The sequence below is a fragment of the Anastrepha ludens genome, chromosome 4, assembly GCF_028408465.1.
Source record: "Anastrepha ludens isolate Willacy chromosome 4, idAnaLude1.1, whole genome shotgun sequence".
NCBI classification, from domain to species: domain Eukaryota; kingdom Metazoa; phylum Arthropoda; class Insecta; order Diptera; family Tephritidae; genus Anastrepha; species Anastrepha ludens.
In genome coordinates this window covers 58407900-58421277 of record NC_071500.1, presented here as the reverse complement: position 1 = coordinate 58421277, position 13378 = coordinate 58407900, and the positions used below count along the sequence as shown (strand labels likewise).

Genomic DNA, 13378 nt, shown 5'->3' with positions numbered 1-13378 from the left:
TCAAATTTGGCTCAGCTTCCACGAGTTCGAGGAAGGCGTCGGAGTTAAAGACTTCAGGACGACTAGCGCGCGGGGCATCCTCCACGTCGCAGTTACCACTTCGGAATGAAAAGCACTTTTGCGCAGTCCTTACACTCACAGTATCCTCTCCGTGTACAGTGTTTATTTCTGCAGTAGTAGTTGTTGCATTTTTACCACTTTTACAAAATACCTATGCCTCTTCTACGCGTGCGGAGATCTCATTTAATTTTTTAACAACACGTGCTTCTATCCGCCATTAAAATCACTTGTTGAAAGCACAATATGTCAAAGAAAATATAAATAGTTCCGTTATATTCCGCGAATAATTTTTTGTATGCAAAAATCGTAAAAAAGTGAAATTACGGGTAAAATACGCTCGAACTTATGGACTGACCTGATAGTTCATACTACAACAAAAACTGTGTAACGCAAAGTTTCAAACTTTGTACAAAATGTTTAAAATTTACATGAAAACTTTTCACTTTTTTATTAGCGAAATAGAGTGTCAAAGGAGCACGCGACCGTCTCGTTTAAGCAAATTTAATCGAAGGAATAGAGAGAATATTTTAAATGACAGTATACAATAGGAATATTTACAACAATTCATATGCTTAAATTGTCAAGATTTTGTCAACAAGTCGGCCTCATTATCGGGCGAAGTAACACGCTCAACATCTGTCTCTTTCGATTCATATTTCTCTCTTAAATAATTATATTTAATATCAATATGTTTGCTTCTTTTCTTTGAGATGGGATTAAGTACGAGAAATTGTGCTCCGCGATAATCGCAGTTAATTACTGTTGCTTTGCTGCAGTACTCTCTTAAACCAAGCACTTGCAACAGTTGACTATACAATAGAAAATTATCTTTCCTCGCACATTGACATACCCTATGATCAGAAAGTACTGGGAATGTTTAAATAAAATAAAACAGAGTTAAATTTCAGGCAAGCTTATTTTATCTCCTTCAAAATATGACCCGTCTGAAGCAACACACATGTGCCAACGTTTAATCCAGACGTCCATACACCTCTGTTAGGCCGATGAAGGAATGGCCTTCAGCTCCTTCGACACATTCTCTTTGATCTCCTTTATCGACTGAAATCTTCTTCCGAGTGGTAACTTCAACTTGGGTAACAAAAAGAAGTCGTACGAGCCATATCAGGTGAATACGGTGCTTGCATGATGGTATTTACTTGGTGTTTGGTCAAATAATCCAGCACAGTTTGGGTTCGGTGCGATGGCTCGTTATCATCATGCAAAATCCAGGAATTGTGTGCCCACATTTCCGGCCGTTTGCGACGTGCAGCATCTCTCAAACGCTTCAAACGGATAAATAATATTATTTATTAACTGTCTTGCCCGATGGAAGGTATTCATGGTGCACTACGCCTTAGCAACAGAAGTCAAGAAGAAGAAAACAGTCTTGGAAGAAAACAGTCAATATCACCTTCCCGGTACTTTTTGATCATAGAGTATATTCAACTTCGGTTGAACTCAAGAACACGCCGTTTTTGTTTTTTTCTCAATGCTGGCATCACGCTTCAACTTCGTTGAAAAAATCCACGTGTATCCAATAATATTTTTTTCAACACGCTTGTCAACTAGCTCCCAATTATTGTTCTTCATTATTGCATTGTACTCAGCTTTCATCGTTTCCCACCATTGAATTTTATTAGGTCTTTCAAATTTCAAAATCTTCTCTTACTGAGATCGGATCAGAGAAAATAGTTTTAAGTACTCCGACATTAGCATTACCGTTAAAAACAAATATCTTTCTAGGTCTACCAACATTTCCGGATCTATCTACTGTAGGTCTGCCTATCTTCCGCTTTCTTACAACGTTTGTCATTTCCGCTTTGTCTGTTTTTCAGTATTTCATGTTTCATTCTCAATTTGTTCCTCATTCTCACCAGTATCGACGTCAACTGTGCTTACATAAGGAACTGTGACATTGCTTAAATCTTTTTGTTGGGCCAGTAAGAGTTTCACTATCACAAGGCTCCGCTATCTGGTTTTTAAAACCTTGACGTGACTTATTTTCGGAAAAACAATTTTCAAAATATCTTACATCTCGTGAACTTACCTTGCTTCTTCGCTGGTTGTCATACAACCTTGCTTTGCGTTCATGCGGATATCCAAAACTAATATCCAAACTAATTTACGACTCTTTGATATAAGTTTTGACTGATTTTGTTGCTTTTGTAGTGCTACGACTTCCAAAAATTTTTAAGTGGGAATGAAGAACCTTTGTGGGTGCACGATTTCGTCGCATTTATAACCTCACACCACAAGCGTTTTGCCACTTTCGACTCCTCTATAATACAACGTTCCCATTTCCATTAATGTCCTATTTGCCAGAGATCCACTTTGCGAAGCATTTCGCATCGAGCGACAGATATCTGTGTGAACTATCTCTAACTTGCCTTTGCTGAGTACAGTGTGATATGAGCAGAAAGGTTTACATGAAATTTTGCATAAAGCGCACGTTACGCTAGAAAAATCTTTGGGCTTTCTAATGTCTAAGCCTCCAACCATTTCTTTACTAGAGAACGTACACAAATCACGCTCATTTAAATGATCATATCGGCGATGCCACATCATCATTGTCCTCTTCTTATTATTTATTAACGCATGTTCTTCATTAAAGAAATTCGCTAAAAATATACCACAGCTTTTATCAGCTAAAAAAATTAATGTTTCGTGTATACGAAAGTTTCAAGTAACTACAAAATACTGTTGAGTTTTAGCAATTTTTCTTATTGACAGTGCTAGACTTTTTCTTCCTTTGTATGGAAGAAAAGTTGTGACACCTCAGCGACATAAAATTGTAAAAAATCAGCTTACAAAATAGCATATATAATTATATGGGCTCTAAAACTTATCTTGGAGAAAGGGTAATATGTGCACCAAGCTTTATTGACGGGCGTTCAGACAGGCATGGCTTAATCGACTCTTGTCATAATCCCTCAGTTGTTTGGTATATTACCTGCCTATATTTATCTCGATTTCATTATACTGTTATATAATATATTATATATTAGTTATGTGAAAAAATAAATGGCCTTTTAAAAGTGACGCCTAAATGTCAGTAGTGAATAACTCCCAGACGGTGCCTTCTTTTGTCATCTTTGAAAATTGTCAAGTAGACAGATGTATAATTTTATACTACAGAGCAACGCGTTAAAATTATTCCAACTTATTATGGAAATAGTCGATCTTGAGGAGCAACATATCGCGGAACTCGTAATTTTTTTGGATGAAATAATCGTTCGAATGAGAAGACACTTCAAAGGTTGGTGAACAAATTTCAAAAAACTACTTCTGTCAAGAATAAAAAAAGCCAGATAAACCAAAAATTTAAGATTCTGTTGAGAATATTTATTTATTTAACATATGTCCAATATTATTATTATAATTTGGAAACTTTCGCGTAATATGAGTTTGACGGTTAAGTATAAGCACACTTGGGGATGACAAGTCCATGAAGCTACATCTGTGTGTTTCTTTATGCACTCAAATATATGTCTGAAGTTAGTCTCACTGCTTAGTGGGCATATGTTAATCTATGAACTCTGGCTTCTTACATACTACGATAAGTATAATAACTATGAGATCTGATTTAAATACCTAAAAAATAGAATATAGAGTAATTAAATATGCAGAAGAAAAATCTAGTTGGATAGAACCCGAGAACGAATTCAACTCACATAAAGCTCTAACAAAAAGAGCATTACGCGAATACTCCGCTATGTATTTAGCACAAGGCAAAGAGCTATGCATATTATAATTTGGTATATGAAAATATACTCTTCCCAAACGAAATGAGCAGTCAATACTGCCATTGCTGCTGCAGCGCAAAGTGTTGCTGAACAACACTCAACATCGATATCTCGGCGTCCTCAACAGTTAAAGCTGTATTTTTAACAAAAATAAGATTAAGAGACGTATTTTGAATAAAAATAGTGAAACCTGAAAGAATCTAAATTTTTGCATTCAGATGTTTAGCATGCGCAGTTTGAAATACCTTTGTGCACAAAGAAGCGCAAGACCTAGAAGAACTGAAGAATGATGAATAATATGTTACTGAAATGTTTGATACTATATTTTCCTATAACTATGTTTTCCACTGTCCTCTACTTTCTTCTTTCCCAACTTTCATTTAAAAACCATTTTCTCTGAAATCTACATACCATATATAAGTAAAGGGTTTTCCAATAACAGGTGTTATTTTGAATAGCCCGCTATTTCGGTAGATGCCACTTTTGAAGCTGCCATTTTTTGATATTTGACGAGTAGAAACTACGTCATTAATAAAAATGGAACGATACACGCTTAAACAACCCATTGAAATTATTAAAATTCACTATAAAAATGGTGAAAATTTGGCAGAGGCGGTTCGTAAAACTCGAACATTTTTGGGTCATCGTGAAGCGCCTTGTTGAACCGCAATAGAGAAACTGGTGAAAAAATTCTAGCTATTGGACAAGTTAATGATGTGAAGAATAAAACCCGTGCACGTCGCTCAAGAACAGCCGAAAATATTGCTGTTGTAGCCGAAAGTGTTGAAGAAAACCCAGGTTTGCCCATTCCTCGTCGTTCTTTAGAATTAGGCATTCCACAAACGTCATTACTCCGTATTTTGCATAAAGATTTGGGTCTTAAGGCTTATAAAGTCCAGTTAACACAAGAACTCAAGCCGGCCGATCATCAACAACGTCGTGTCTTTGCTGATTGCATGAAAATTGACCTGGACAACATTTATTTTCAACACGACGGGTCTACGTGCCACACAAGCAACGAAACCATTGATATTTTACGGGAAAAGATCTCCAAAAACACCTCTTATTGGAAAACCCTTATATTAAATCGATATAGTCGTCTGGAGGAGAATGCAGTATTTTTTCTTTAGCGAACGTTCATAAAATAATATCATAATAATATCTATTGTCGGGAGTTTGGCCGATGTGTGTCTTTGATATTTTTTTGCAAATGGAGGGATCTATAGTTGTATGCCATCTTCGAACAGTAGTTGGTTTTTTATGAGGATCTTTTTCATGGCAGAAATATGTACATTCAGCGCCGGGGTTTCATGGCCCGGGGTTTCGATGCGAGGCCGGGGTATCGAATGGTAGTCACGTAACAACCCATTCGGCTACGACGGAACGTCCATAAAAGCAGGCAAATTAAAACTTAAATCGAAACAAACATCAAAACACTTTTTTACGAATAAAGCAGCAACCCGAAAACATCCAACACCTCAATTATATGCTTACAAAAGTTGAAGTATAAACTATTACAGTAATTTTAAGTATTCACTAGTTTTTCTTCATACATTTTTTAAGAGAACGCTGGAAAAGCCAGTTTTAACTGAAATTTTATTCAGCTCAAAGCTAGTTTAACCCTCCCTTGGACACCTTTTTTAAAACCTTTGGTTGCCTTCGGGTCTGGCCTATTTTCGTTCTGTTCGAGGATCGTTTTTAAAAGGTGATATCCATAAATTTATAGAGAATTAACAGATGTGCAGCGGAGAGTTAAACTTCGAATTTGCTAGTATTTGCTTGAACCACTCTTCGCACAGCCCATTGTCGCGTTTCACGCATGTTGTGGTTTGTATCATGGAGGTTAGGTTGATTAATAGGCCAATTAATGTATTTCACCGCAAATGCATTTTACATCTCGTAATTTGATTAATTCGATTTATAATATTTATAATAAATTAAATCCGCTCATCAACATTACGGGCAACAGTTTTTATTTTAATAGGTGCCACTTTTTTGAAACTCCAATTAAATAAAAAAGCTTTACTCTCAACTATAAATAATATTACATACAAATTTAATCAATATCATTTAGTTAATTAATGCACGTTCTTGGCATTTTTTTTTTCCTTTTAGCTTATCGCACGAATGAGGGCAAACCGTGGGTGCTGCCTGTGGTGCGTAAAACTGAAATTAAAATTGCCAGCGATGAAACATTGAATCACGAGTATTTACCAGTATTGGGTAAGTATCAGTAGACAGTTATGCATTTCCATATATATTTATACTTACATATGTCTGTATATTATATATATTTGCTTGCTTATGCAAATCCATTGTTTTGCGGATTGATTTTAAGCTTAAAAACATTTTTTTTTTAATGCGTATTTATGTATAAGATGTATCTGAGATACGTGCATATGTATATAATAAAGGGTTTTCCAATAACAGGTGTTATTGGTGAATGGATTGCGCTATCGGGAGATGATGAATGATTTTTTATGGCCGGAATTGGATGGTATTGATCTGGACAACGTTTATTTTCAACAAGACGGCGCTACTTGCCACACAAGGAACGAAACCATTGATCTTTTGCAGGAACAGTTTCCGGACCGTGTTATCTCTCGAAGACGTGATCACAATTGGCCACCGAGATCTTGTGATTTAACACCTTGTGACTTTTTTCTTTGGGGCCACGTGAAAGAGAAGGTCTACGCCAACATCCCAGGGTCGATTCAAGACCACAAAGATGAAATTCATGAGGCTATCGAGAACATAGGGCAGCCACTTTGCAATTCGGTTTTGGAAAATTTCATGAAAAGGATATTGTCCTGCAAGCGTGGTCGTGGTGCTTCTTTACCTGATGTTGTTTTCACTATTAACGGCATACCTTCGTCTTTATAATGAAATAAATATCCGATCATTTATAATAAAAAATATTATTTTTCTTTGAACATCGAAATAACACCTCTTGTTAAAAAAACCCTTTATTATATTTTATTTTCACTTGTTGGCCTACATTTCTGTATTTGCACTAATTTACATCGTTTAATTTCAATTAAAGGCAATGAGGCATTCACAAAAGCCGCCGTTGGTTTGTTGTTGGGTGAGAACTCAGCTGCTATTGTTGACAAACGAGTAAGTAAAATAACAAAAGAAATTGCATGAAGGGGTTAGGCGTAGTCAGAATTAAAAAAAAAATTGGTTTTTATATAATTTATATTTTTGTATAATATCTTGATTTTATATTTGTTGTATAATATCTTAAAAATATTGTGTGAGAATTTGAAGCGAATCCAACAAATACTTTTCGAGTTATTCAACAGTTAACAAAGGAAACGCTTCGGAGCGTTCGCAAAACTTTAAATGCGTTTTTCTCAAAACTATGTTTTTTGAACTGGTGATCACTGTAACTTAAAAACCGCCGGGTAGATTTCAATGAAATGTGGACTGCTTTTGAAAAACATAAAAAACTCGTGCCTGATTGAAGGATTTTTCGTTTAAATTTCGATTTTTTTTAAATATTGAATTGTCGGTTTTTTTCTCAAAAATCTGAAAAATATTTCCTGAGACCGCCATATTGTTAATTGTGAAAAAGCATCGATCAGTCATAAGATTATCTATTAATAAAACTTTTAGTTGAATCTCCAAGGACTTGTGATGATACCGTAAGGGACTTCTGGTGAAACGGGCTGAACACAAACAGCAATAACTTTTATAATTATTATTATTATTTTTTAATTTTGCTAAAGTCAAGTCGAAACATTAATGCTATGTTTTAATTTTTGTAAAGTAAAACAATTGACTTCTTTCCGGCCTCTGACTACCCCTAACCGTGAAACTGAAATTTTAATGTATTTGCAAATTATAAAATTTCACCTCTCATTTAGGCTTTTGGCGTCCAAACGCTTTCTGGTACTGGCGCTCTGCGCGTAGGCGCGCAATTTTTGAACGTCATTCTGAAACGTAATGTCGTTTATTATTCAAATCCCACATGGGAGAATCATCACAAAGTATTCGCGGATGCCGGTTTTAATACGCTTCGCTCATATCGTTATTGGAATCAGGAGAAACGTACAATCGATTTCGAAGGTTTATTGGCCGATTTGGATGCTGCGCCTGAGGGTGCCATTATCATATTGCACGCATGCGCACACAACCCTACCGGCTGTGATCCAACACAAGAACAATGGAAGCAAATTGCCGATTTAATGGAACGCAAGAAACTCTTCCCATTCCTCGATACGGCGTATCAAGGCTTTGCTAGCGGTGATCCGGAGAAGGATGCCTGGGCAGTGCGTTATTTTGTGGAACGCGGTTTCGAGATGCTGGTCGCGCAATCATTTGCTAAAAACTTCGGTCTTTACTGTAGGTTTCAATGCAAAGTGCGCTATATAACATTTATATTAATTGTGTGTACGTGTTTTAAGGTGAGCGCGTTGGTAATTTGACGGTGGTACAACGCAACTCTGCTACCGCAGAAGCGGTGGCATCGCAAATCACATTGTTGGTGCGTGGTATGTACTCGAATCCACCAGCGTTCGGCAGCCGCATTGTTGGAACCGTGTTGAATAACCCAGAGCTGCGTAAGGAGTGGTGAGTAAAAAAGCTAGACAATTACTAAAATACAGTTTTTGAGTGCTAGTTTAACTGTGCGGAATTCCGAAATTGAGTTTAAGCCTTGCGTTTAAACTTAGTTTAACTGGAACTTTTAGTTAAAGTGGGACTGAAAAACTGGCCCCAAGAAACTTAGATCAGAAAGTAGTATGTATGTAGTAAATTATGCACTACACACAATTTTCACTTTCATCATGATTAACTGATTCATTATTCTGGCATTTGAAATTTTTGAGCTGCACAATTTGGTTGACTTATAGGAAATACGTCCAAACGATGATCGGTTATGTGACACCCCAACAATACTGTTCCATTTCTGCTCCGGAGTATCACTCTAACGGTATTCTATAAAATATAGCAAGTTTTAGGGCGCATTCTTACTGAACTGAGAACTAAAAAGTTTCAAAAAGTTGGATGGATGTGATTTAAAAAAATATATCTGAAGTATACGTACGAGGGTTGTTTTTATATTTTGCGCTCAAAACAAGAATGAAAATTATTTTTATTGCTTTTTAAGAATATTCTCCTTGGAATTCAATACATTTCTGCATTCTTTTGAACCAATTTTCAAAGCGCTTTTGTCACTTAGAAGTGGATACCTCCAAAACTGTTAAAGGTCTCAACAGCTTCTACAGGTGACGTTGACCTCGCATTTTATATTTGATGTTCGCGAACAAAAACAAATCATTAGGTACTAAATCAGGGCTGAATTTTTCAACTCACTAAAAAAAAAAAAACAAATAAAGCTCGTAAGTGAAAATGTTATATGCAACCCTATCACTTATACATGAATCACATTGCGGCTCAGTGACTTGTGGAGTTATTCTTATTGGGGAGAGCTTCTTGTTATGACGCTTTCGCGCTTGCGGCATAAAGTTAGTTAATTTTTTTTTCAACGCACACCCAACGACTTTAAATAAGTGAACAATTCAGAAAACCACCTAGTCTAATTTAAATCGTTCTTCAGTTTCATTAATCCTAGTACTCGAAAAGTATTAAAAAGTAATCCGTATTCAGAATACTTCAACGCACATTTCAGTGTTCAAAAATTAATCGTTTTTACGTAGGCTAGGTTAGGTTTTTGTGGTACTCGGCTTGCATAGAGTAGCGAACTCACTTAGACCATGTAGGTCTGTTGTGGCACCACTGTGTGATACGGGAATCTTACTGTTTACTTTTCATGGAACCTGTTAGACTTTCTTATAAAGAGATATGTAAGAGAGTCAAAATGGTATTTCCCTAACAACCTTGCTCTACTCTTAGGTAAGGCTGGATAATTACAGAGGAAGTGTTCTGCTGTTTCTTTTTCTTCCTCGTCTCCACAACTTCTGCAGTATTCATGCGAAAATATTTCAAGCCTAGAAGAGTGGCCAATGACCAGAGACACAAGCCACAACCTTCGAGATTATCTCTCTTGAGAGGTTAAGCAACTTTTCTGATTTTCTCATATCTATTTGCGGACAGATTGGCCTGGTTGTAACACGCGTATTTTCTCCTCATTGGCCTCCTGTAGAATATTATTTTTTATCCTTAATTTGCAAGTTGCCATAGGAATTCCAATATTGCCTCTGTTTCAAGCAGTGGAAGTTTAATATAATTTTTTAATATATAACATAAATATATTTGTATATATGTATATAGTCATTGTTGGGTGTTAGGTCAAACTTTTCCTCGAATTTGCCATATGTGTCTTGATTTTGTTCCACAATTGCGGAATTCAATGTTTTATGCTGCCTCCGAAAGCATATAGTTTTTATGAGAATCTTTTTTCGTCGCAGAACTACAATCGGAGTTTTGTCATTGCTGGACTGGTAACCGGCATTATAATAAAACTTTTCCAATTATTTTATGTTGCATGCATACAGTAGATTTGCAGCTGACTGGTGGTCATGCACAGACATATATGATGCGATGACGGTCGATTCTCATAGGTTTTACAAATGAAATGAGTTCAAAATCAAAAAAAAAAAATGTTTACTTTGTTTTTGCTTTTTGTGTTGAATTTTGTTTTAAAAGCAGATGAAAGTGGCCCAAAAAGATTTACTTTATTTTATTACTGGTAACATTTCGATTTCCGATTAATCATGGGTAGGCCGAATAAATAAAGACAATGTTTTAAAAATGTAGATAAAGTTATTGTTTTTTTGTAACAGAAAAATTGGATATAATTCCGGTTTGTTTCGTAATGTAGAGCCGAATACATTAATTGTACTCCATAAACGGGGTCATATCTGTATTGTAGAACCAAACATAGTTGCCAGTTGTAATTGGGTGTAATTTATACATTTTGAACATCTGATTCAAATACAAAAAATGTGCCCATGCGGAAATGAACCCTTTTCACTAGTTTTGGCACTAGTGTCCATTTATACTTCAAACTTCATATCTGCCATTCGGCAAGCAAAAACTATGGACGTTTCTTATTGAATCTAAGTTGAATATGTACCGTGGCGAGCAGAACTGGCTAAATGTTTGTCACATTCATGCATTTACGATTGCTGAAGTCATTTTGCAATTAAGCACAAATTATTAATATTAAGTTTTATGCAATAAAAGTTATCGCCGTGCAAAGTTGGCGAATAGCACGAATAGAATTTTTCGTTATTTTTGTATTATAATATATTTTTTATTTTTTAATATTTTGTAAACTTGAATTAATATTTATTTCCTGATAAATGAAGTACTTAACCTGAAAATTTGAATTATTTAAAAAAAGCGACTCCAGAGCAATCAAAAATGCGTGAATGCATTTAGCCAGTTCTGCTCGCCACTTTATATATAATATTATATTACGTTGCTGACAGCCTGCAAGACCTCCTCCCTCTTACTTGCTTAAAGGTTTTGTATCAAATTTCTTTGGAGTATTGTAAAATGTTTTTTTTTTTTGCTCTATCAGTTGATTAGCTGTTTTTGATTTCTGACAGGGTAAGTGATTAGACTGCCGCTACAAAAGAAGCAATAGTCAATTGAATTGCGCGATTTGCTGCTAGTAATAGACAGTAAGAGGGAATCCGTAAACGACGACTACTGGGGCTGCAAAAAATTATGGCAGCCAAAATTGATACTCGTATTACATTTTATGATAAGCAATAACAAGGCAAAGCATCCATGGATACCAATTTTTTTTTTTAATATGAATGCTTACTAGTTAATAATATCAAACACAAATTGTATTCGAGTTATGTCTGCTAACCTCTTTTCATTGCCGGAAACCTTTTTATTTAGTTACTACTTTTATTTGTAATTATAATTATCGATAACACAGAAAACACAGGGTTGTACAGCAAAAAGTATATTCATAATATGAGATTATTTTATAATCTCGGATTTCTAGAGAGAAATTTTGTATGGGTAATCTCGCTATTTAATTACGAATTGGCAGTTAAGCTCGAAAAAGCAGATAATCCAGTTATAAGTGAACCTCTTATAACGCTGAAAATTCGCTTAAGTTGTTTATTATATTGCATTTGTCATTTTCTATTTTTTATACCTATTTTTAGTTTTATTTTTTTTTATTAAACTATTTTTTGAGCTACTTCTTTATGATTTTTACAGGATGGAATGCATTAAAACGATGTCTTCTCGTATTATCAAAATGCGTCAAGAACTTTTCAATCGTCTCACAGAACTCAAGACACCTGGCACATGGGATCACATTGTCTCACAAATTGGCATGTTCTCATACACTGGCTTGTCTGGTATGCTTATAGACAGTAGCTGAAAGCTTCACCATGATCATTTACTTATTCACGTTAATTAACTCCATCTTCTTTTCTTTTTACAGAGAAACAAGTGCGCATGCTAATCGACGAATTTCATATCTACCTGCTAAAATCAGGACGCATCAACATGTGTGGCCTCAATGAGAATAATGTCGATTTCGTGGCCAGTGCCATAAACACTGTTGTTACAAAAGCATAAATCAAATATGTTTTGAGAATTGGCAACGCATTTATTTGGCAATACATTCAAAAAAGAGAGGCTTTTACAAGGCAAAAAAAAAAACGGAGCAAACGAAAACATGCTAGAATTTGCTAAACTTCAATATTAAATGGCTTTCAAACGAGTACACATAAATTAATTAGGGAATGTTTATAAGATGTACAATGTACATACATACATACGCGTAATATACAAGTAATTCATAGCCAGCAGTCCAAAAACACCCAACCAACTAAATGACCTCTAAAATCGATGACAACTCCCCACTGATAAAATCAAAAATAAGCAAAAAAATCAAAAATAAACAAATAAATGCAACCAACAGAATTTATTTTGTATTAGTAATGCAATAAATGTAGAACCGTAATCAAAGTAAAATACAAATATTAAATAGAAACCGCCAAAAATGTTTGTATCAAGAAATAAAAACCAAATGTCAAGTTTAAACAAATATAATCAAGGCTATGTATTTACACAAAAGTTTACAAACATAATTATATACTATTATTACATTACGATAAATAGCAAAAAACGTATACTCTATTTGTAATACTGTAAATATATTAAGCGTTCAGCGATCAGGTTCCTCGTTATATTGTGTGCATACATTCATTTGTGTTGATATTATTGCAGTAAAAATCAATAAAAATAAATAATAAAAATATTGTTTTTTGTTTTTTAATAAAAACGGAAACCCGATAGGAGCAAACTAAATCTATATATGACGCTTAACTGTTAATAATGTAATTTTTATATCCGTTGTACTTATATCAAAACGTTGAGCATGATGAGAGGAGTTGGTTAAACCATGTATGTCTGTGTGTTTAATGGGCAACTCGAATAAAAATGGAGATAAAATCAAATCAATGAATCTTAGTGCACATAATTCTCCGTTGCTATTTAAAGTATGGTATGCGATAATCAGAGTAGTTTCCGAGAATTGCGCAAATTAAAAAAAATGACATTTCAGTAAGTAACGAAGAAATTCGATCATTGTAGGTACAATGTATGGGTTTCACAAGATAAATCCGATTATT

The 13378-nt window shown here is 34.9% G+C and overlaps 1 protein-coding gene across 1 annotated transcript in view; it reads left to right on the top strand.

The window, feature by feature from the left end:
* LOC128862508 (aspartate aminotransferase, cytoplasmic) overlaps positions 1–13005 on the top strand; it is a 29022-nt gene extending 16017 nt beyond the window's left edge. Inside the window, exons 2-7 of the mRNA XM_054101168.1 lie at positions 5919–6026; positions 6847–6920; positions 7673–8150; positions 8213–8378; positions 11955–12097; positions 12184–13005. Of these exons, the coding sequence (XP_053957143.1) occupies positions 5919–6026; positions 6847–6920; positions 7673–8150; positions 8213–8378; positions 11955–12097; positions 12184–12320 (1106 nt within the window). The 3' untranslated portion in view covers positions 12321–13005. The remainder of the gene's footprint in view (positions 1–5918; positions 6027–6846; positions 6921–7672; positions 8151–8212; positions 8379–11954; positions 12098–12183) is intronic.
* The last annotated feature ends 373 nt before the right edge of the window (positions 13006–13378 follow it).